This window comes from Elaeis guineensis, chromosome 11, assembly GCF_000442705.2.
Source record: "Elaeis guineensis isolate ETL-2024a chromosome 11, EG11, whole genome shotgun sequence".
Taxonomy (NCBI): domain Eukaryota; kingdom Viridiplantae; phylum Streptophyta; class Magnoliopsida; order Arecales; family Arecaceae; genus Elaeis; species Elaeis guineensis.
The window spans coordinates 103,920,712-103,946,312 of NC_026003.2; the positions used below are offsets into that span (position 1 = coordinate 103,920,712).

At 35.3% G+C, this 25,601-nt stretch overlaps 1 protein-coding gene across 1 annotated transcript in view; it reads right to left on the reverse strand.

The window, feature by feature from the left end:
• Positions 1–9,672: 9,672 nt before the first annotated feature.
• LOC105053615 (uncharacterized) overlaps positions 9,673–25,601 on the reverse strand; it is a 32,364-nt gene continuing 16,435 nt past the window's right edge. The window contains 5 exon segments of the mRNA XM_010934855.4: positions 9,673–10,264; positions 18,542–18,607; positions 18,720–18,827; positions 21,156–21,290; positions 22,801–22,878. Of these exon segments, the coding sequence (XP_010933157.2) occupies positions 10,196–10,264; positions 18,542–18,607; positions 18,720–18,827; positions 21,156–21,290; positions 22,801–22,878 (456 nt within the window). The 3' untranslated portion in view covers positions 9,673–10,195.

Below are 25,601 nucleotides of genomic sequence, written 5' to 3' on the forward strand. Positions count from 1 at the left end.
TCTTTTTATAAGTCATGTTTCTTATTCCAATTCGGTAAAATACACATAATCATGTGTATCAAATCCATCAAGTGAATATATAATAAGATCAAATACTTTCAATAATGCTTCATCACAATATTTCAAAATAAGATATTTCAATAACAAATATTATATATATTATTTCATAAATCATGTCAGAAAAATATATTATAATTTATCGATAAATGTAGAAAAAAATGAAGCATTACTTACCTCTCGCTTTTTCAACAATCCATATAATTCTAAAAAGTTTCTTCCAAAATTTTCGACTCATGGATCATATCACAGTATCTCATTATCGGATATCTATACCCTTATATAAGATCAATTTCAATATTAGAAAGAGTATGAATAAAGATAAGATTGATAGTAGTCATATCCTGGATCACTCCAATCATCTTTACTTCATCGATCAAGATTAGACTAGGAAAAGATGATTCAACATAGATCGAGGATGATTAAATCAACAGTGTTCAACAAGAATCAAGGTAAAGATCAATATACCATTCAGTGATCAGGAATCAATCCAATCATTATCTAATTAGAGTCAGCCAAAACACAAAGATGCGACAAAGATCAATAAAGATCGAATCTTGTGCAGCTCGACAAAGACTTGGATGGTGTAATTATACTATTCAACTGACAAGATGGTTCAGAGTCTATCTTCAGATTCAAAATGACAAGCTAAAAATCCTTCACTAGGTTCATAAATCAAGTGGAGAAAGAAAGTCGAAGGAGAAAGAAATAAATAAGGTATAACAAAACTTATCAGATGATACAACCTCAATCAGTCCAATCAAGACAATCAAATTAAGTCATGATTAAACTAGCTTACAGATGATTCAAAATAAAATCATGAATTATCAACTCTAATAGTACCTAATTTGATTAAGATGGATGCCGGCACAATACTCAACAATTATGGATCAAATCTTTTCACTAAGATCATTCAACATCATTAATCTTCTCAAAGTTCTACAAAACCTTAGGAAAGAAAAACAATCTAGAGAGAGAAAATTATAGAGAGAGAAATTAGAAGAAAGAGAGAGGAGAGAGGGAAGAGAAAGAAATTTTTTGTTCTTTCTTTTCTTTTATTTTCTTCTTTTTCTTTTTCTTTTAATTCTTCTCTTTCTTTCTTTTCTTTTTTTTCTTCATTTTTTTCTCTTCTTCTTCCTCATGTTTGGGCGGTAAAAAAGGGATCTTTTGACTCTCCTTCTCCCATGCCAACTCCAAGGGAGTCTTGCCGACGAAGGTGGCTGGGGGTGCGGCCTACGGTGGTGCAGACAGGAGATTCGGATTCGGTGGCCGATGATGATGGATGACGTCGAAAATTGAGGAAACTTGGACGGCCAAAAATAGAAAAATATTAGGTCAAATTTTTAAAATTTTTTCGATGATTACCGGTCAGAGTTCTAGAACCTATGGATTGTGGAAGGTGAGGAGAAGAATTAGAAAGTGCCTTACGCATTATTTCGATGAGGCTGCGGCCTTGATTCCAACGGCACGAAGAAGGTCATCCGAAATCAATAGAGATAAAGATGTCGGGAGAGAGGGAGTCCTTGGCAGTGGATGCTCACGGAGGGAAAAAGGGTATTCTTTTATAAGGGAGCCCTAGAGTTCAACTCAAACTCCTCTTTCATCGGAGAAGAAGACTCCTATCCTCCTTTTTTTTTGTTTTTTTTTGGATGCTTCATGCAAAGGCTTTGTTGGGCCCTATTCCAAATGGGCTGGATCAAATTGGGTTAGCGTATCACATTCGCCACCCCCCCCCCCTCCCAAAAAAAAAATTGTCCTGAAAGTTTTCAGACTTTAAGATTTCGCAATCATGATATCATTCCCAAGTTTCAATATATTCTACTTATAGATTTATTTCCATTATCATATCTTATCATAAGAATAAGGTTTAATACCTCATGACTCAATTCTTCTTATAGATGATCTAAATCAAATTCATCTCTTATAAATGAAAGAAAAATCAATATCATAATTTTAAATAAAAATATTTAGTTTTTCTATCAAAACTTCAATCTCTCTTAATTGATCGAGCACAAGATTAGATGGTAAATGGCTTCAATCCACCTCTTGTAGAACCATATTCAATATCAAAAGACCATCTCAAACTTTTTCAATCAAGTAAAGGAACGAAAGTAATTGAGGAATACCAGCATTAGGTTGAGGAGAAATGGGGTCAACACCAAAACATTCCGTATTCAATCTTGAGAATTGCTAGCCCCCTAACTTTATATGTAAGATGCTGAAGCTTAGCTCAACACAAGATATAGTACTATGAATCACATATTAATATCCAAATCAGTCAAGAATCAAAAATATTTTTTTTTTCTTTGACATTGAAATCATCCCATGAGGAAAAGTGAAATCAAGTCTTCTATAATAAGACTTCCCGAATTAAGAGATAAACATCCAAGCTTTTCAAACTTAAAAATTCACAATTCTAATTTCATCCTCGAACTTTTTGATATTTTAATTTTCAATAAAATTTGATCATTAAATCATCTTATAAAAAAAAGATCAATACCACAAATATTAATTAGAATCAAAATCATTATTCTGATAATCAAAATCAATATCTTAAGTCCAAATAAGAATATCAAGTTTCTTACCAAAAGTATCAACTGCTCATGATTTAATTAATCTATCACAAGATCATGCACAAACTGTACTGTACTCTCATTAGATGAATGTTCAAGGATAAAAATCTAGGGTTGATATACAATCTCATTTTTTTTTTACAGATAGAGAACATGTGCTTCAAATCTATGACAAAGAAAATCTATCGCTAAATATTCTAAATCCAAGATTAGAATCGATAGTCCACTCATCCTAAGCTTAGGATGCCAAAATTTTTATAGCATGGTAGATAAGAGATCTACTTATGAAAATCACATAGCAGCATCCAAAATAATCTAGAATTAAAAATATTCACTTTCCTATTATCAATGAATTTTTTGTACAAAGAACATCAAATCATATCATCTATCATAAATTTTTAACTCAAATAATCAATATAACTAAATAGTTCAAAATAACCTAGATCACCATACTTCTGATGCGGACTTTGATTCAAACCATCAAATTTTTTTAGATATACTAAATGACTTTCGATCAAAATATATTGTTGTATTGAAAAATTTAGAATTTAAATTTTGAATAAACTCAAGAAAAATTTTAATTTTTCTTTCTAATATGCATCAGATAGATTCATCCAAATTAATCCTTAAGTTAATTGACACACTCAAAACTATCATATAAATCAGTTATGGAAATTCAACATGAATTAGATCTTGACTTCTCTTGTAATTTCATCTAGATGATTCTAAATCAAAACTCAGGAGTAAAAATAATTAGAAGAATTTTCTCAATGATCCACAAATTAAAAAGATCTTAAATCAAATTCATAAGTAAAATCGACTCAATCATCTCTTCTCAAATTTCTTTCACTGAGATCTTTAACATCTATCACAAACCTTCCATAATAATCATGCAAAATGCTTAAAATCTAATTCTCTATTCAATATCAGATTTTACTAGGAATCTCAAGATCAATGACAAAAGAACTCTGGATCAATTCATCATCCCAAAATTTTAAAATTAAAATTTCACATACAAACTCATAATCTCTAATAGACATAACTAAAATATTTTATCTTAATCCCAAGATAGTGAATCAAGATTCCACCAAACAAAGATTCTACAATCTCGAATAAAATCAATTTCCTCAAATTAACAATAAGATTATTGCAATACCAAAATCTCAAATAAATATAAACAAGATCTTTTATCTTGATCCAAAGATAGCCATCAAGAATTTTGCTTGCAACCTCAACAATAATGGCAGAAGATCTCTTGATCAACTTAAATATGTAATCCTTGAATCGAAGTTTCATATATATCATTTCATCATCAATAGACATAAACAATATCTATCATTTAGATCCAAAGATGGTAATTAAATATTCTACCCAAATGAATATTCAACTATCCCAAAATTAATTTTTAATATAAAATAAACTTCTTTAAAATATTATTCAAATATATGCAAGCTTTATATACGATCAACATTCCAGTATAAACTTTAAAAAATATTGAAATCAAATATTATGAAAGGTCTTCTTAGTCCAACTTAAAGCAATACTTTTATCAATAAATCTTCATCTTATCACTAAGCAATTAATTTCAAAATTAAGGGCAATATCACAATATTCTCCATATCAAATTTGAGCTTATAAATCACTTAAACAATTAATGCACAATAAAATCTCATGATCAATCCTCTTGCCATTACTTTATATCAAAGCCCGAATAATCATAATATGATCCATCCCATTAATCATAATATGATCCATAATTTGTTTATCATAAATCAAACTCTATATCTCATAATCTCTTGAGATCCTTTCATACATGATCATAATATTTAACTAAAATTATAAAAATACTCTATACTATAATCACCATAGATCTACACTCTAATATCTCTAGTGTCTATCCACTTATACTCATCTTATATTTAATCCACATATCTTAGTTTATCCACTTATGCTCTGATACCATATAAGTTTCATACCTCCAAACCAAGATCACGAGCTAGGGGTTGTGACAATCTTTGTATACTTATAGAAAACTCTCCTCATAAATATACAAAGTATCTTATCAAGCTATCATAAAGTAACAAAGATAATTAATTCAATAAGTTAAGTATAAATCTAAATTCCAACTTGAATGTCTCAATAAAATTCAATAGTATTTGAAAGATCTTATATCAAATTTAATCTAAAATAAAAGTATCGAGGCTTTGCTTCTAATCACTTTTTCATACATATTTTCATATCATCTTAGCTTTCAAGATCTGTAAAAATAGTAAACATAGGTAATGAGATTGACAGCCTAGTAAGTAATGTTCACTTTAATTAGATTAAATTAGATAATAAAGTAATAATCATTTATGAAAAGTAAACATATAGAATTCATTAATTTGAAATCAATTTATGTTATACATCATTATTAAAACCTTAATCGGACTGAATTCAATCTTTTAAATTCAACTTTCTTTCAAAAATTTAATTCTTTCAAAATATTAAGTTCTTATCAGTCAATCCTCATCAGCCAATTCTCATCAGCAATGAACCATAATCACATTATCCCTATGACAGAATCATAATACCACGTATCATCTTACGATAAGCTGTGTATCATCTTACGATAGACCGCATATCAACTTACAGTCGGCTACGTATCATCTTGTAGCCTGCTACATATCATCTTACAGCATAATGCATATCATCTTGTAGTGTACTACGTATCATCTTGCAGTGAAGCCCTTAGGCACCATGAATCTGCTGACGGTTTGTCGTGAATCTACTAGCAACATATCACGTATCTGCTTGCGATATAATCAATTACCAATATATTAGCCCCCATTGACAGAGTCCTCCACATAATTAAGCTAAGAGTTCAAGTCATCTCGAATCAAAATCTTTTCATAAGTCATGTTTCTTATTCTAATTCAGTAGAAATACACATAATCATATGGTATTCAAATCAATCAAGTGTAATATATAATAAGATCAAATACTTTCAAGCATACTTCATCACAACATTTAAAAATAAGATATTTTAATAACAAATATTATATGTATCATTTCATAAATCATATAAGAAAAATATATTATAATTTATCATAAATTTAAAAAAAATGAAGCATTACTTACCTCTAATGCATTTTCAACAAATCCACATAATTCTAAAATTTTTTTTCAAAATCTTTGATTCATAAATCATATCATAGTATCCCATTATCAGATATCTATACCCCTATATAAGATCAATTCCAATATTAGAAAGAGTATAAATAGCTAAAGAAGACAAGATTGACGGTAGTCATATCCAGTGGTTGGATTAGTCCGATCATCTTTGCATCGTCGATCAAGATTAGGCTAGGAGAAAGATGATTCAACAATAAGATTGAGGGTAATCAAATCAACAATGTTCGACAAGAATCAAGGTAGAGATCAATATGCCGTTCAGCGATCAGAAGTCAATCTAATCATCATCTAATTAAAGTCAGCCAAAACACAAAGATGCGATAAAGATCAATAAAGATCGATCTTGTACAGCTTGATAAAGATTTAGATGGTACAATTATACTATTGACTAATAAGGTGGTTCAAAGTATGTCTTCTGGATCAACTCAGATTCAAAATGACAAGGCTGAAAATCCTTCACTAGGTTCATAAATCAGATGGAGAGAGAAAATCATAGGAAAAATAAATAAATAAGGTATAACAAAACTTATCAGATGATACAGCCTCAATCAGTCCAATCAAGACAATCAAATCAAGTCATGGTTAAACTAGCTTGCAAACGATTCAAAATAAATCATGAATGATCAACTCTAGCAGTACCTAATCTGATCAAGATGGATGCCGGCACAATGTCGATGATTATGAATAAAATCTTTTCATTAAGATCATTAAACATCATTAATCTTCTCAAAGTTCTACAAACCCCGAGGAGAGAAAAATCATCTAGAGAGAGAAAATAGAAAAAGAAGATAGAGAGAGAAAGTAAGAAAGAGAAAGAGAGAGAAGAGAGAGAATTTTTTTTCTTCTTTTCTTCTCTTTTTTTTTTTTATTTTCTTCTTTTTCTTTCTTTTCTTTTTTTTTTCTTTTCTTCTTTTTTTTTTCTTCTTCTTCCTCATGTTTGGGCAGTGAAAAAGGGGATCTTTTGACTCCCCTTCTCCCACCAACTCTAAGGGAGTCTTGCGACAAAGGTGGCTAGGGGTGCGGCCTATGGGGCACAACCGCAGGACTCAGATTCGGTGGCTGACGGCAAGGATGACACCAGAAATGAGGGAACATGGATGGCCAAAAATAGGAAATATTAGGTCAAATTTTCAAAACTTTTCTGATGATTACACTGGAGTTCCAGAACCTATGGATTGTAGAAGGTGAGGAGAAGGATTAGAAAGTTCTTAGCCATTTTTTCGATAAGGCTACAGCCTTGATTCCGAGGCATAAAGAAGGTATCCGAAATCAATAGAGGGACAAAGATATCGGGAGAGAGGGAGGAATCCTTGGCAGTGGATGCTCACAAGAGGAAGAGAGTTTTATAGGAGAGCCCTAGAGTTGGCTCAAATCCCATTTCATCGAAGAAAAGACTCCATCCGGAGTCTTCTTCCTCCCATTATTTTTTTTTTTTTTTTTTGTTCACAATCTATGCAAAGGCCTTGTGGAGCCCCATTCGAAATGGACTAGGTCAAATTGGATTAGGGTATCATAGTAACAAATATTATCTTACTTAAAAAAATTAATTGAAAGATCTTATTTAGATTTTTTTTACCCTAAATAATTATTTAAAATTTTTTTAACAAATAACTGATGCAGGACTCCATATACGCTCGAACGGATCCTAAGTAAAATAACAAGCATGTGATGAGAGATAGATTGAAGGTTATATCCATCATGTCAGAACGGTGGTACTAATTCTTGAACCCATGCCAAGGCTATAACAGGAGAGAGCTCCCAACCACAAAGGCAGCAGCTTTGGTCGGCTCTGTAAAGTTGGTCGATCGGTTAGGCTAGGCTTGCAAAGGCGTGTCATTCGTGTACGTCCATACTACAACATAAGCTCCAAGAGGCTCCTCTCTTCTTCCTTCCTTCGGTCCATCTCCAGGTCCCTCTTCCCCCTCGCACACGCACAAAACAGGAACGAGAAATGGCGAAAAGATAACCGAACATTCATCTATTCACATAAATGGCAAAAATTCATAATGAGATCACAACTGGATCTTCCCCACGTACTACCGTCACTTATGAACACAAAGATTTAAGATGCCTTGTAATGATTTGGGAGGCCTACAACATGGACGCATGAGAATACAAATATTTTTAAGAAGGAATCTCTTCGGTGAACAATGAATCAAGAAAATAGCTCATGCAGACTCGCCGCATAGCGGTCATTTTTCCTTTACTTCCATTAATTAGTCGTGACATTGACCGTCTTACCTGCAACCAACCAAATTTGTTTCTATCAAGTATCATTTGGGCACAGCGACCACAGAAAACCTTGCCTCCTCTTGTCCAACACAATCAACATGACAGTCCCCCGATACCAAGCATAGTAATCATCCTAAGAGGATATTTAGTATAGAATGATCCATCCTGAATTAAGAATGATGTGAATGAAGATAATTATATTATCATATTTGATTGTATTACGATGATTCTATATAAAGTGATTTCAAATCATTTTTATTTCTCAAATCACCATTTAATGTGATAATAAAAAATCCACTCTTTCATAATGATCTTATATTAAAATATATTAATCAAATACTCTCACGATTAAGATAATTCTGAAAAAAAGATTATTTTTTTTATCATAATATTTTTTTTCCACGTGCATAGAATGGATAGTCGAGACGTTTTGTCAATGTGCATAGATAATTGGGACATCATGAAAAAAATTCTTCTCTTCCTGCTTTCATCATGCTGACTAAAAAAATATATATATTTAATTTTATTCTAAAATTTTTTCTATCCCAACTCTCAAACCGTCAAAAATATTTTTGATATTATATGATTGATATACCAAATAAATAATTTGTACATATCCAAAAATCTTTAATCACTGCACTATCGCAAACCAAACATCGTGATCTTGAATTACTAAAAATTAGATCATCGCAAAATTTGGATCACCAATGATCTTAGATCACCAAACATCCCTTACAAATCTTTAAACTCATAAAATTATAGACTACCATACCATCCTAAACTATCCGATTCAGCATACACTATATCATACCAGCTCAAAATCAATACAAAACTCATACTCAGATCAATATAGATCCTTTACCATCCCACACCACGAGATAGTATAAAATACCTATCAATCGTAGCAACCCGTATTGAGATAAAAAATTTAAAAAAATATTCAAAAACTATTTTGACACAGAATACTTAGCCGAACCAATAATACAAACCTTGTGTAGAATATTCTCTCTGTTTACAAATTCAGATCACGTGCATAAAGCTTTGATACAAGACCTCGGAGCCTAGCAAGTTAACAAGGCTCCATTCTCCAATGCACACTTGGTTTACTGGAACAGTTCTTTCATGTGATTTTACATATGCTGTGGACTCTAAACGATAAGGTCCTACCCAAAAAAATTTGTCCTTTCTTTAGCGAAAAGAGGGACTGGTACATCCCTCTATATATTTATTAATAAGAGGTCCAAAAGGTTATGCATCATAGCTGCCTAATTGTGTTAGAAAAAAATTTCAAAATAATCTTTTTGGTCGAGAAGACATAACAGCCAATTAAAATTTTCACATATTTCTTTCATCAGCTATAGTTTTTCCTGTTTTTAAATTTCCCCTTTGTATCAACCAAATATCAACTTTCAAACTTTAAAAAATGAACAAACAAAATAGAATTTTTTGCCATACCAAAAGTATTTTGGTAAAGACAGCAAGGATTAACCTGAAATGACAACAAAAAAACATCTAGCATCTCTACTACAAAGCAGGGATCTTATAAGCTGATCAATTTTTTCATGATGCATCGCTTTAGAAATAGTAGCAGCATGGAAAATTATATGATGCAGTTATCCAGTAAATAGAATTATGGTATTCTCAAGCATTGAAATGAACATGCATTCTCTAAATTTAGGATACTGAACAACCTCCACAAACTATAAGCTCGACATGTGGTCATGATTGTGATTCACATGATCGTAAAAATTTATTGACATAAGACAAAAAATGGCCTGTGACCAAAGGCCCGCTCAATAAAAGTTTATTGGATACAGATATACAACAATAGGACAAGCAAACACAACCCTAACAAGCCATGGCATCCCATTTTAAAAGACCGGGATGCATCATGGCCGAAGGCCCCGAAGCAGCCAAACTTGGTAGGGCCTGCCATAGTATTACCATGTAATCAAGTTACAATATAAGCATGCTGATTTTCTTTCTGGGAATAAGATTCTATGCAGGAACCTTCCCTGCACGTAAATTATGAACATCATGTAGCAGTTCACCGAGCAGCCGTAGTGTATGCTCGTGCATAACATTTTCTGCAGCTTTTGATACTACAAAATGAGCTCTTGATTGATCATGCATTAGTTGGTATATTACCAAAGTAAAGACTACTCATGCTCATAGGTGGAAAGCCGAGAATCTGATAGAACAGAGAACAGCTGTGTCTCTACAAAAAGCTGCAACAGTGATTATATTCGAAGGTCAAAAAGCTGAATAAATAATTTCTTCTCAAAAAATGAAAGCTGAATAAATAGCTCCTGCGTCAAATATAGGAGCTTATTCGTGCAATGCACAATACCATGACTGAAATTCCTAAAAAACTGCATGAGATATTCAACTCCATAATGAACTGAAGACAGCCTCAAGAGAAAGGAATAGGCCATGTGGGTTTTCTGGACAGGTTTCAGTGTAGGAGATGCATGTTAAAATCAGGTAATAAAAGTGAGCATTGTGTTTAGACGTGGTTACAAAATATGCCAAAATAACTAGCAACAGCAGATATACATTTGCAACCAGAACAAGAGGGAGTAAAAGACAATTAACCAATTTAATTCCACCTTTTTTCAGCTAAATACTCGTTCAAGCACTTGGGTTAAACCACTTTTCAAAAATGGATCAAATAGTTTTTTTCTGAAAAAAGGGTAAACTTTTTGCCATCCAAACCTATTTATCACACTTAACTAAGGAATATATTATTTCGCCATGCATGGTGGACCGGTGGGGTAATTTATTCCAGTGTAAAGAGGAGCAAGTTAAATCATTTACTCCAGGATTCCAAATGCACCCTGCCTGCAAAAATGATAGGCTGTGCATGCCACCGGTGCAAGGCATGATATAATAAGCCAGTACACACCGCACATTCGCCTCTCAGACTCATAAGCCTTTAAGGCACCACAGAAGACTCATCTTGAGAGGAAAGGTAAGGCAAGCACCAAGAAAGCCTTTCTGAACAGTAATCCAGAGTTAATCAAAAAGCTCAAATAAAGTTAGAACTCAAACCCAAACATAATATACAATGAATGTCATAGATGACCACAATATCTAGATCTACAAAGCGAAGTTACAAACAAAATGTGTGAAGCCACTCCACGATGACATCTAGTGTTCAAGTCATCATTATTTGGCACTAATGGACACCACCTAAACTTCTGTTGGAATTCTGGTCAGGAGCAGCAATGGGTCGGGTCAGCATAGATTTGGGTCGGGTCAGACTTGGGTCCGGTCAAAAATAAAAATAACAATAATAATAATAACCCTAACTAAATTGTAATGGGGTTGCAATAAGTAGATCCAAACATGAACTGTCTATGCTAAATGGAGCCAAAAACAATCTACCAGCCCAAATAAAAATAATAGAATGGAAAAGAAAACAGCTCTGATTCCATCACTTCTGAAACCCTTGAACGTCCTTGCTTGTTTCCTTGAAATAAGTGGATTTCCTATGCCATTACCATGGCCAAATATCCTTTGAACTCTACTTCTTCAAAAATCAAGATCTAAATCGTGTCCTACTTCAAATCTGTAACCAGCACAACAAGCAAGGATCTCACAATGGCACTGGGCAAGAATTTTGGTTTTGATAAGAACAGTTGTAGAGGGGAGTGAGAGGCACAGTGATGGAAGTGTATTAACAACTTAGAAGATTGTAAGACACAACAATAGGGATGGGATCTTACACAAAAAAGGGTAAGAGGTGGAGATCAAGAATGTCAGATACAGGCATGTCCGTTGTTGGCAAGGCCAAATGATGGTGGTTGTTTTCTTTCTTTTGAAGAAGGGAGCGAGGGCACAGAGAGGAACTTGGCAAATATGGCATTGAAAGTGAAACAAAAAAAAAAAAATGAAAGTTTGGAGAGGAAGAGTTTCTCTCTCTCCCCTCTTCTCCACAGCCAAAAAGAGCATATGATACTAAGAAGTAAAAATGGAGGGCAAGAAATCAAACCCAAGGCATAAGGAAGAGAAGATTCTTCCCCTTTTACTTTTAGCTTTCTCTTTTTGCAATTCTAGGTTGAAAAAAAGATCCAATCTAGACCACATACAGTTGCCTTTTGACGGTCCTAGCTCACCCTTCAAGACCCAACATGCTGAAGAGAGGCAAACTAGAACCCAACCCAACTTCAACAGGTCCAATTCACATAACCAGAAATCAACCCAATTATAGTTCTTTACCCAAACCTGATTATTTGGGCCAGATGCAAGCACATGGGCAAACCCAGGACATAAATCAGTGGCACCTATGTCTAGGCTTTTAACAATAATTACGTTAGCTAATGATGATCAAGCATTTAATAAATAGGAAAATTATAAAAGAACAAAACTGATGGAAGAAGAAAAATATGTGAAGGAAAAGAGGAAAAAGGAACAGAAAGGAAAAAATAGTGTGAGGCTGAAAAATCTAGTGTGCACATAGACATGCACACATGCTGTTAGCAGTGTTATAAGCTTCTAGCATAATAGGTAGCAGATACACGCATAGCAGCATCTACCACAACTAAAATGTATTCATGCCAAAGGATAAAAAAGGTACATTCCCCATAGTCAATATCGTAGTTTCTAGGACAACATTTCAACCCATGCTTCCTGCTATTCCAAGTTACATAATTCCCTCTATTTGAAGGCTTAATGTCCAAAGGTAGATATCCTGTCAAAAGACAAATATAGCCCAAATAAGTATCTAAAAAACTTATGATGCTTCACAAAGACCTATGACCATCTTTCTTGATACATCGCATAAAATACCTTAATAATACCAAAAATCACCTTCCAATTCAAAATCAAAGGAGAGTATATGAACTGACTAGCTGCCAAACTGATAGCTGATGTTATACTTATGCTGGTGATAGTTCTATAGATATTCTTTCCAATGGCCAAGGGTTTAAATCCCAATACTGGGGCCAAGGTTTCAAATATCGATACCAGACCTAATATTGGTTTTTTACCAGAAACACAGTGCAAGACTATCCCGTAATGATATTGTGTACAGATGCCAAAAACCTACCTGCACAATAAGGTATCATTCATACCATCCTGTTCTGGAAGTACTTGAAACCTTGACCGAAGCTGATCCCAATCCAAAGCCAAGTCAATATGCACTAGGATAGTACAAGATGGATTAAGAAAAACTAGAATGAGCATAAATAAAAAGAATTAAGTGGAAAAAAACTTAAAAATAAATAAAAATATTGGCATCTTAGGACACTAGACCGTTTTAAGTGCTAGGATGGAGAGCCACCGATCTGCCTAATCAAGATAGACCTGAATGACTGATCTAAAGAGGCTTAGCATTCCGAATGCATCCTAGGTCCCTATCTCTCTAGTATGGTATAGTATTGCCAAGATAGACTAGGTTCTCAGTCCTAGTTCCAACCTACCACCTGCCTATATCTACCCCGAGTTTTGTATATAGATCCATAGACTTATCTACTAACTATGCTCCAAGTATTCTCTCATATCAATAAGAGAATCACACACACCACGATCATGCCACATCAATAGATTTTGTCCTCCAAGCCTCTACTATAGATTTTATGACAATGCCTTCTCTATTAACTTTTCATTACCACATATAAATTATAATATATCCATAAAGAAAAGCAATATAACCATGTTCATGACTTAACAAGTTAATGTATGAACCTTAAATTTGAATGCACTTTCTTCCATTAAACCAGGTCCTCTTCTTTGACCCAAAAAAAACCCCTTGCATCTTCATTTCCGTCAAATTCTTCCTAAGTCTAGAAGAAGTTAGATGGTTGCTCCCTTGTTGCATGAGCTTACACTAACAAATTAGGAGGGTTTTGGGCTAAAAAAGGGCTTGGGCTGGCCCAAAAGCTCATCAAACTGGGCCAGCTTCAGGTCGATGTTTGGGCCTAGACCAAAAAAATTCAGTTAGGCTTGAGCGTGGTTCACTGAACCAAACGGAACCACTAGGTTCGGAGCTTGCTAAACTGTACCAGAGGCCGATCGGGATAGTTCTAGCGCATGCAATGAAACACCAATGAGGACGAGGGGAGGAAGAAGGAAAAGAGAGAGATGAGGGAGAAAAAAGAGGAAAAGGCCGAAGAGGCTGCTAAAGGCCCCTCTGCCCTCCCCTGCAGAGAGGAAAATAGATAGAGAATGAGAGAGACAGAGGGGGAGGGAGAGAAAGAGAAAGGGAGGGCAAGGAGGTTTCAATCTGCCAGAGGGCAGGAGGAAGATCCGACTTTGCGGAGGCCTCTGCGGCCCTCCAACGGCCACGGCCAGCCTCCCTGCCCTCTCCTCCTCCCTCCCCCCCAGCACGCTCTATTTTTCTCTCCAGATCTCCCTCTCCCACTCCTTCGATCATCCGAAGGCCTCCATGGCCCTCCAGCAACCACCATCGGCCTCGCCTTCTCCCTCTCCTTCCTCCCCCCTCTCTTTTCCTCTCTTCGACTCTCCCTCTCCCCTATTATCTCTGTTGTGTTGGTTCAAGCCCAAACCCCAGCATAGAATGGCACAGGGGTATCCCAATCCATGCCACCGGCCAACTGATACGAGCTTTGGTACCAACATAGCCGATCTTGGGCTTGGGCTTGAAATTCAAGGCAAAAAAAATTTTGGGCTTGAGAACAAATTTCTAGAAGCCTCCTGTTAATATCGTACAAGGCACTATTTCATAATATCTCTTTAGCAAGTTCCCCTGTAACCCAACTTGAGCCTAACATAAGGGCCAATTTGCATAGGCCCCTACTCCCGACTACCCACCCACTACATTCCCCTCCTCTACCTCCCCAGTAGCCCACCCACTCCTCTTTCGTCTTCCCCTCCTCATCTCTATCTTCTCTCTCTCAATCTCTCCTATTGCTTCTCTCCCCTTTCCTCTTCCTAGCCCCCCACTCTCCTCTCTCCCCCTTCCGATCTCTCTCCTCTCTCCTCCCTCCCCTCTCCCCTTGCCCTCCCAATACTCCCTCTTCTCTCTCTCTCTCCTCTCTCCTCTCTCTTCTCTCTCTATCTCCTCTCTTATGTGATCTCTCGATTCTTCTCTCTCAATTTCTCCCCCCACCCCCAAACCTTGCACGCTCATTGTGTTGGGTAAAAAGGGCTTAGAACGAGGAATATGCTCAAGTTCAAACTGAAGCCTAGAAAAGGCTTTTGCCGCTAGGCCCTACTCAAAGCCAAAAGCTTTTTTTTGGATCAGGCCTAGGCTACAATGAAACTCGAGCTAGCCTTGCCAGGTTCCATCATAGGTAGGTCTCCTTCCTATCAACTATCTTTCTAAATGCATATCTTGCGAGAGACTAGAAGTTCTAAAAATCATTGGTTCTCTGAGGGACAAGTTGATAATCAATCACAGAATTTTGCTCAAATCAATAATGATGATGACAACAAACCTTATAATTGAGCATAATGAACATAGAAGAATCACCCATTATTATTTGAACGATAGATTGTCGTGGTTTTATCTAACTATTCAATTCAGGCTGAATTATTCTAGTTTGTATCATTAGTTCACTTCCATAATCTGCATATTTTTTATTCCCTAGAGAAACAAACTAAGATGGCTGCTCTGATTAACCCTCTACTTGCATATTATTATTCAGAAATACATTTCCAAAACCAATTAATTTAATGGCTATCCCCTGGTTTATAGCAAAAATATGATAATATATGTTGTCTTTCACAATGAGAAAAAAATATTTTGAACTAGTTTATCACATACATTGACATATCCTTAATAATAGGTCAAGCCTTTAGCCCATCAATAGCAATAGGCAGAATGATAGTTTACTGTAAATTCTAATGGCACCCAGAGCAATGTTTATGGACCTAGTTAGTTTCTACATCTAGTTGTTCTTCCATGGGTTACTTCTAATCATGGAAGGCTGAACCATACCAAACAGTCTGATGAAACAGAGGTGGGAGAAAAAAAGAGAGCAAAAGAGAGAGAGGGAGGGAGGGGGAAGGAAAGAAAGAGGGAGAGACGGCCTCCAAAGACCGCCAGAGGGCCGACAAGGCCACTACTGCCGCTGCCAAGGTGGTGGATCTCATCTCGATCCACACAACTCAGAGGAGAGAAGGAAAGAGGAGGGGGAGAGAGAGAGAAGAGGAGGGAAGGAAAATGAGAGGGTGAAATGGCCTTCGAAGGCTGTCGTGGGCCTCCATTTGATCGAAACAAGGGCTTCGGGCCCTATTTATTTTTTATTTTCGATGTATCGGGCACAGTCGGCACCGGAGGCCATGGGCCTCCATTTGATCAAAACAAGAGCTTCGGCCCCTATTTATTTTTTATTTTCGATGTATCAGGCAAAGTCGGCAACTCTGTTGCCGACTTCCCTATTTTTTTTTTTTACAGCCTCCGCAGTGCCTCTAGTGACCCTCCAGTAGCCTCCGGACGCCATTTCACCCTCTCCCTTTCCTATCCTCCCCTTCTCTCTCTTTATTTTCCTCTTTCCTTCTCCCACTCCCCCTCTTTGCTGTGTCAATTTGGACCCAACATAAAATGGTACAACCAAGATTTCCTGTACCGGTACCGGTGGTCGGATCGGCCGACCGATGATACGATACGGCACGCCTCCATTCCGTTCCGAATCGAGGCGAACCGACGAAGGTAATCGGAAAAGAAAAAAAGAGAAATAGAGAGAGAGAGGAGGAAGGAAGAAAAAGAAGGGGATCCGCCGGAGGGGCCGCCAGAGGCCCTCCGATGGACAGCCGTGGCCGTCGGACGGCGGAACGGCCTCCCGCTGCTCCGCGCAGGGAACAGGGGCGATCCACCCCTATTTCTCGATTTTTTTTTTAAAGCTTTTTCAAAATGAAGTCGGCAAGTGGTTTGCCGACTTAATTAAGTGAAGTTGGCAAACCACTTGCCGACTTCGTTTTGAAAAAGCTTTTTAAAAAAAAAATTCGAAAAACAAGGGCGATCCGCCCCTGTTCCCCGCGCGGAGCCGCGGGAGGCCGTTCCGTCGCCCGACGGCCACGGCTGCCTGCCGGAGGGCCTCCGACGGATCTCCTTCCTTCTTTTTCTTCCTTCCTCCCTCTCTCTCTATTTCTCTCTTCCTCTCTTTTTCTTCCCGACAACGACATGTACCGTTTTGCATGCCGGAACCGTCTCGATTCTCCGTCGGGACGGTTCAGCACGTCCCATACCGGGCGGTTCGGCCCGGTATGGCAAACCCTGGGTACAACAGCATTACTGAACCATACTGCCGGCTGACCATCCCAGAGTCGGGTATCGACATGGCGGAGCTTGCTTCTAACCATAGTTATATAAAGCCTCCTAAATAGCTCAAAAACAAAAACAAATGAGAGAGACAAAAGCATACAAAGAAAAAGCAAAAAATATTTAAAAAGAAATAAAGTTGGAGAAAAGATGATGATTGCATGAATGTTTCTTCCTTAGCAAAAGAAAGATCCATTGGAAATTATCTTGAGACTTGAGACTAATGGATCAAAAGACTTGAAATGTTCATTTTGATTAATGATGATGATATTAGAATGCATGCTATCATTATTGACTTTATATATATTTTTACTAAACCTTGGTATATTATTGACTTTAAATGTTGGTATTCACAAAGGATGGAAATAAGATTACAAGAAATTGAACAGGCATTTGTACTATTGTTCAAGCATTGAGATTATGCTTAAAAAGAAACAAAAAAGCACATAAGCAGAATTAAGATACTTTATTGACTGTGTTCAAAAGTTAAAACATTAAAAGTATGCCCTCACAAATTTAGTGTTTGCATGTATACCCTTATATAAATATTCTTTTTTGCGTATGTACATCAAAAATTGGATATATAAACAATTCTTGGATACATACCCTTATATAATGCTTGAATGTTAAGCTTGAAAAGGTATTTGGAAATCATGAATTCCTACTCTAATATATTCGGTAATCAAACCACCACTATTGCATGTCTTGAGCTAACTTATGATCATCAATGCCTAGAAAAATTGCAATTAACCAAAAGTCCTCGACATCTCCTATTTCTTCATTAAACCTTTCAACTTCAACAACATGAAAAGTCACAAGGTGAACTAATATAAAATATGAAAGCTTAGATATAGTTAAACAAAGTACGTGCAAATTTCGTTATGACAAAAATCCCTCCAAAACAAAATTAATATTTTCCTTTCACATTTTAGACTATGCTAAGCTATCCTAATCATTTCTAGCAAAGGAGAGACGTACCATTGACACGGCTAATCCAGTCCACAAAGAAGCTTTTAGTGTTTTGATTTTCATGAAAATGTATATATACAACAAAAAAGGTAACTTAATTAATTTTTATTAATAAGTGGTGTGTGTGTGTGTGTGTGTGTGTGTGTGTGAAATTACTTTCTATCAAATGCAGAAGACCCTGATCCCCAAAAGAAAGAAATGAGAACAAAGAATGTGCAGTTTTTCAGAAGATAACTGTGAAAGTGTGAATGGTTAAAAATAAAGACACAATAATAAAAGAATATAAGAAAGACAGAGAAAAGTAGAGTACCTTAATGAATGGTCGATCCTTGACGGGGAATGAATCAACAAAACTGTCTTTCAGGAGAAGTGACACCTGAATCCATAATCAAATATTTTCAGAAGTCACATATGGAAGAATTAAAATATAATTTAAAAAGAAATTGTTGCTTACTAGCAGATACATGAAATGTTAAGAGTTTGCCAACCTTATCATTATTTGATTGCACATTAGTGATGGTATGAGACCGCAAATTAGAACAAAGGGACTCTAGGTAGCCTTTCATGACACTTAAGAAGTGGCCGGCAGCTTCAGCCTGAACTTTTGATCCACAAAAATTAGACTAGCAACAAAGATACAAAGCATAAAGTGCAGTAAAGGCAAAATATTAAAGAGGAGAAGTGGCAGATGAATATAATAACAGGCCAAAACGAAGAGAGAAGTGGAAAGTGTAGATACTATTTCCATAATAAAAAGTCAATCTCAATGTGCCTCATTTTATGATGATAAACCACATTGCTAGAAATGCAAATAGCATATTCTTTCCATAGAAGAGTAAACAATGTAAGATTAAATCTACAAGAAAACAGCAAATCTTGGAAAAACTCAATATCATGAGCCATGTGGTACTGAAATACGGTGATGAACTAAGAGCCAAGATCCTCATGCTCTTCTGAGTAATAAGCATGAACAAGCCAGAATTCATAGTGCCAAACTTCCAATTGGTAAGTTGAGAAGCCCAATAGCATCAAGAACCACAAAGGTAAAACAAATAAGTGTGTAGGAGATAAAGCATGAACTAACACATTGATTCTTGATAAGAATGGCAAGTTTGATATTCAAATGAGAGGGTTGATAACTAGAATTTAAAAGCCAGCAATTAGTGAAACAGATAGGCCACTGAAAGGCTTTTCTAAAGCTACATGTAAACCTTTGATTGTTACCATTAAGAATTATTGTAAGATGAGACTGGGCAATAGGGTGGGAGGTGTATTGGAGGGGGAAAATACACTCAATATCCAAATTGACAGAAGTCAGAAAAGGTCTCATGTCCATTACATCAACATCAGATTAGAGTTGCTTGAACTAAAAAGTTGCACAACAAATGTCAAAGAGGCTATACCAACATACTTAAAGCTCTAAGGTATTTCATAGATGGGTATAAGGACCATATTAGAGAATATTAAATGCAATTTCCACAGAAATAACAGTGGAAGTGAACATCTAGCCAAAATGCATGGTCAAGTAGTACAGTGGAGTCATACCATAAAATAGATACCAGTGTGATTATTTCAACAAAAATAGAACTACAACAACTATGACGGGATAGCGCAGAACAGTATCCACGAGGGTAGGACAGAAAAGAATCCAGTAACTTGAATCTCAAATTGCACTCGCTGAGTTTGACAGTGGTGAATCAGGTGTGCATCAGAAACTTTAGATAATTATCAAATTCTTTGAATGCAGCTATTGAAGAGTTGGACTGTTCAAACCTTAGTTGTAGAACTGGGAGATGGTGCAAGAGTGGGTATGGGTGCAGGTGTGCAGAAGTGGAAGCGGATATTCTAAAAACATGTTAAGGAAGCACTTATGAAGTCAGTGAGGTCTTGAGTTTCCAAAGAGTTTCCAAAGCAGGTAGCATACCCTAGGCAGAAGTTTCCTGGTAATTAGGTTCTAACAATGAGTTCAACGAACCATGATGACATAAGAACTTAGAAATAAACTTCTTGTGTATCTAGAGATCAGTTAGGATGGAGGTATTGCAAAACAATTATGCAAATGCCATGTTGCTCATATTGCTGAGCAGATTTTGGAGTTTGGATGAAGATTGAGTCCTTTACAACACCTTAGTAAATAACAGTTTCTAACATTTTCAACTATGCAATATTTTAAAATTTATATAGTTCAAACTGTTCTTTTTTTTCCTACATAATGCCACTTATCTCCTTATTTTCCTGTTGCTGAGCCAAATATTTAAATGCCCATGAAACATTGTAGAAGTAATTTTGAAAATAATGCATTGCTGAGCAAAAGAGAGGCCCATGCATATAAGATGGGAGTACAAGAGATGAGATTTTAAGTGTTGGCACCTTATTATAAGCTTTCAAGTTTCAACACTGCATATGTTACACCTAATAGTATTGAAAAACCTCAAATAGTAAGGATATGTAAAATAAAAAAACACCAACACAGTGCAAAATGGAGATAGACAGATTTATGTTGAAAGTTGATGAAGGCAGCGTAAGGCCTAAGCATGACATATAGAAAATCTGAGGATTTTGAAGAGTCTCACTAATAGTGGAAGTAAACCTTTATAGGAATTTGTGGTGAGGAATGACTCATAATTCTGGCACTTAATTGGTTAAGTTTGAGAAGCCAAAAACTTACACTAAGGCACTCGAACTACTCTCCTGATAAGCATCAATAAAAGGTTCCATATAAATTGGCAAGTAAGAAGACACACTTTTATCCCATCAGTTCAATAATACAGCATAAGACGTATAAAATCAATTCGCACCCAGAAAATGTCACATGCATTGGACAACCTCTGTTGATATGTCATTGGGAAACAAATTCAAGTTATTAGAATTCAAAAAAAAAAAAATCACACATAATACCGTATTCAATTGGAGTGTGGATTAACCTGAACTTCACTGCATCTGTAAACAGGATGTCTTTTAGCTATGGAATTTTCACATGAAAGCCGAGCATGAATAGGACCTAGATCAGAGACAAGTTCCTTATATCGAGGAAGTTGAGGCAATGAGCATGTCTTCACCTGCATAATTGGAACATTGAGGCAAGAAGTCAGCAAGGAACAGATATAATGCTAATACTATCACTAAGAAACTGCTTAAGTATCATAATCCACTAGACTTGTTCTTTTACTATAAAAATTCAGCAAGCATGTACAGGTTAGTTGTTTAGGAGCCTCTTAACCTTATCAACAAAGATACCCAAGTTGAAGGGCTTAATATGATAAGCCATAATGTGAATTTTCATAGAAAAAGGATAGGGCAGAAAACAGTTCAGATAAAATCCAACCGCATCCATTTCCATATCAGAATCGGAGTTGACTCAGATAGATATTGTGATACCCGATCAAATCCGTAACCCAATTCAGATGTGTTTTTAAAACTTTCTGGATCCCAATTCAGATAAGCATTTTTAAATCTTTCCGGATCCGTTCATATTTTTCAAATCCAGATCCAGATATCTGGCAAAAAAATTCCCAAAAATCAGCTGCATAACCCAGGATTCAAACCAGTGATCTCTAGTTTGAAGGACAACCCCTCAATGACCACAACATGCATTCTTACTTCATATAAGTAGTTTATTTCACTTATCCATGTGTATTCAGGTCAATAAATAATCATTTGATATACATTGTGATACTTCATATTTTAAACATTATTTTTTATCAAAAAATCCTTCTCAAGTATTCAGGTCATTAAATAATCATTTGATGTATATAGTGATATTTTATATTTTTAATCATTATTTTTAACAAAAAATCCTTCTCTTTGATAAAAAAAATGAAAAATGAATATACTTGATTTTATTCTTTATGACATTTTTCAAAGCTTTATTGTTAAAATATTTAAAAACATTAATAACTCCCATATTTATATATAATTTTTCTTACAAGCTCTCCAAGAATAGATAGTTCATAATCATTTTAATTTATTCTACAATTAAAGAGTAATAATGGTATTTGATGCAAATATATTAAAATTTTTATCTTATATTTTTAAATAATCTTGATTTTTAATCTTTTAACACAAACATGTATGGACCAAAGACCAGGATCCTTGAACAGGTTGGTCTTCAAGTGGATTTGATAACCATGCCTCCGATTTACCTAGGTGTCATCTGCAATCTATATAGGGAATTATATTCCCATTCTTGATGATTATATAATTAATGTTAGTTTTCATCATTGAATTCCGCTAAAAATTTTATTTATATCTGAATAATATCCAACTTATATTGGTATTAGCATAGAAATCCAACTTATATTCATCTCAATTCAAAAAAAAAATATGGATATACTTAATATCCTATTTGTTGTGTAACCATTTAGAATAAATATGGATACCAGTTTTAGTATCCATTTAATATCCATATCCGTGTCCTTATTCATTGAAAAATATGGATACAAATATGGACATCCCAATATCCGATCTGTATTCGATCTATTTTCAGCCCTAAAAAAGGATGTGAAGATTCATGTCCCAACTAAAGATGTATGAGCGGATAATAACAAAATCCAAATCATAATCACAAACCTGGTCCTTGGAGACATTAACTTGTATAATATTGGCTGATTTAATTTTGTTATCCGCTGTTTTGTGTTGTATACCAACCTGTAAAACCAGAGGCATAAAATTACTTCCTATAATCACTTAATGGCAACAGTATCATAAAGATTTTCAAGCAGCATCTGGTGTCACAATTTAATTACAGTAAAGAAATAGTCTCTATATGAAAAGGATCCAAATATTGGAAGGTCAACTTGGAAGGACAGAAGTCCTAGCTTTCAAGCATCTAGTGCTCATAATTTAATTACAGTAAAGAATAGTCTCTATATGAAAAGGATCCAAAGATTGAAAGGTCAACTTGGAAGGACAGAGGTATTAGCTTTCAAGAACATAGAGGTAAATGGTGAAAATAATGATCACTTACAACATGGGGCACAAGGCACTCATTCTGTTAATGAGGAGTCATATTTTATAGCTGAGTCTTATTTGTCTTTATATTGGGCTTTATGCCTATCATAGTGTCATATCTCATAATAGATGTCCCATAAGATATCTAACAATTGGTGAGAGATATCAACCATTTGTCATTATCATGCTATGCTGCGCACAACACCATATCTCCACCTATGAGACTTGTTAGATTGTCATATAAGTCCAAGACCTACTGACCATTGATTGCTAAAGAAGTTGGTAGTTTTTGAAAATAATAAAAGAAGACAGAGTCATCAAAGCATTCAAAAGTTGAAGAATGGCCCCTGATTTGTTGCATGTAAGATCCTTTTTTCCACTGCTTGAAGCAGCGACTACTACACCACTAAGGGTTGAAAGTTGCTAGATTGGGTAGCTATAAGTTAACTGCAGGATAGAATCCTTATGAGTCCTTGAATCCCATTCTTTAGCTATTGGTTTTTGAGCAGTCACACCACTGATGCCAACTCCATTTCAAACCCAACTAATCATGTTTGGGAGAACCAAGTTGGATTGGAGGAGATTTTGAGAATCATGAAATTATGAGATGATTGGAGTACCGTAGTACCTAGTTATGAGAATAAAGGTGACATACAAGATTGCCATAATTTGAGGAAAATTAAACTAATCACTATATTAGGGGAAAGAGTAATTAAACAAAGATAAAGCATTTTTTCATTAATATTTTATCATTAAGATCTAAGTGATTAATATCCATTGGGTCGAAATAACTAAAAACTCCAAATTGAAATGAAATCCCAGAGAACTAATTTGAATTTACATTTGAAAGGTAACCACAGTCGGCTATATACTCACTTGTAATTGATAGAAAAAAATATAGAAAAGGAAAAAAGCTTGTGTATGGTCTTTTTGACCTGGAGAAAGCTTATGATAAGGTGCCAGGAAAGGTAACTTGGTACACTTCAAGAAGGAAGTGTGTCCATAAACAATATATTGAAGTCATTTACGATATCGATATGTATGCCAGAGCTTTGACAAGCATTAGGTGTTATTGTGGTACAATAGATGTATTTCCAATTACAATAGAATTGCACCAAAGATCAATACTAAGTATATTTTTAAGCCAATTATTGATGAACTTATGATTAATATTTAAGTACGTGCCTTGGTGCACGCTATTCGCAAATGATGTAGCGTTGGTGCTGAGAAAAGAAGTAAATCAAATGCTACATTAGATTTATGGAAGAAATCTTTATAGGATAAAGGCGTCAAACAGCAAAAAAGAGTATTCTTTTAATGTAATTTTAATGAAAATAAAGATGAAAGATAAGATCCTAACTAAAACTGACAAGCAAAATATACCAAAAAGTGACAGATCTCATTAGTTGGGATCCATCATTGTATTAGAGCTGATTGAAAAGTGTAGAGGTGCTTCTGAGCAATTATTTAATCAGCACACACCAAGACAACTTAAAAGAAAATTTTATGGGACAATGATACTATATTATATGGCTTCAATGTTGGGCAATAAAGAGAGTCTAGGAAAACAAAGGGTTAGGGAAAAGGTAGTGTGCGGTAAAAAGAAGAATGTTAAGATAGATTTATGGTAAAACTAGAAAGGATGGACCAAGAATTGGTATGCAAGAGACTTATTGGAATTGCAAAATTAGAGACAAAAGTGACAATCAATTGAGCTCATATGGTCATGTACAACAATGGTTGGAGAGGACTCCAGTGAGAGAGGTACACTGATTTCTGTTTAAGGATGTACAAGGGGAAAGCCTTAATCAGAATTCTTGGCAATTGAGGATCCATAAAACAAACCAAAAATAGTTGGCATAAGTCTTGATGGTGGTGGTCAATTAAAATATTCTTCTTGACATCACTGTCTTTTCACTAATTCTACTGGCTTCAACGATTTCTGGAAGATAGCTTTCAAATTTTCGCTATCAATTCAGGTTCTTTCAAAGTTCATTTTGGTTTGCATTAACTCTTCGGTCTAGAATCAATTTAAATCCTTCATAACATGATTTCAGTCTTCTCCATCCCATCTTCTTAAATATTTCATCCTTTCTTAGGGTTTTGAACATTTCCAAGGTCAACAACCAGTTCTGGCATTGTGAAGAAGGTATGTGGTACTAATCTATTCAGTCTTCAATATAATAATTTCATCTTGATGCTTCCTCTCTTTCAATCCTGACAATCATAGCTTGTTTGGGTGAGGATATTACAGGAGCTAGGGGAAGTCATACTAGCTTGTGGAAGAGGTGGAGATTTAATTATTTTAATAAATGTGATTAAGCCAAAAAATAAAAGATCTGCAATATTACTTGATTTATCAACTATGCTATTAAGACCTAGTGGAATCTATGTTGTGAACCTAGCATGTTGATAACAAA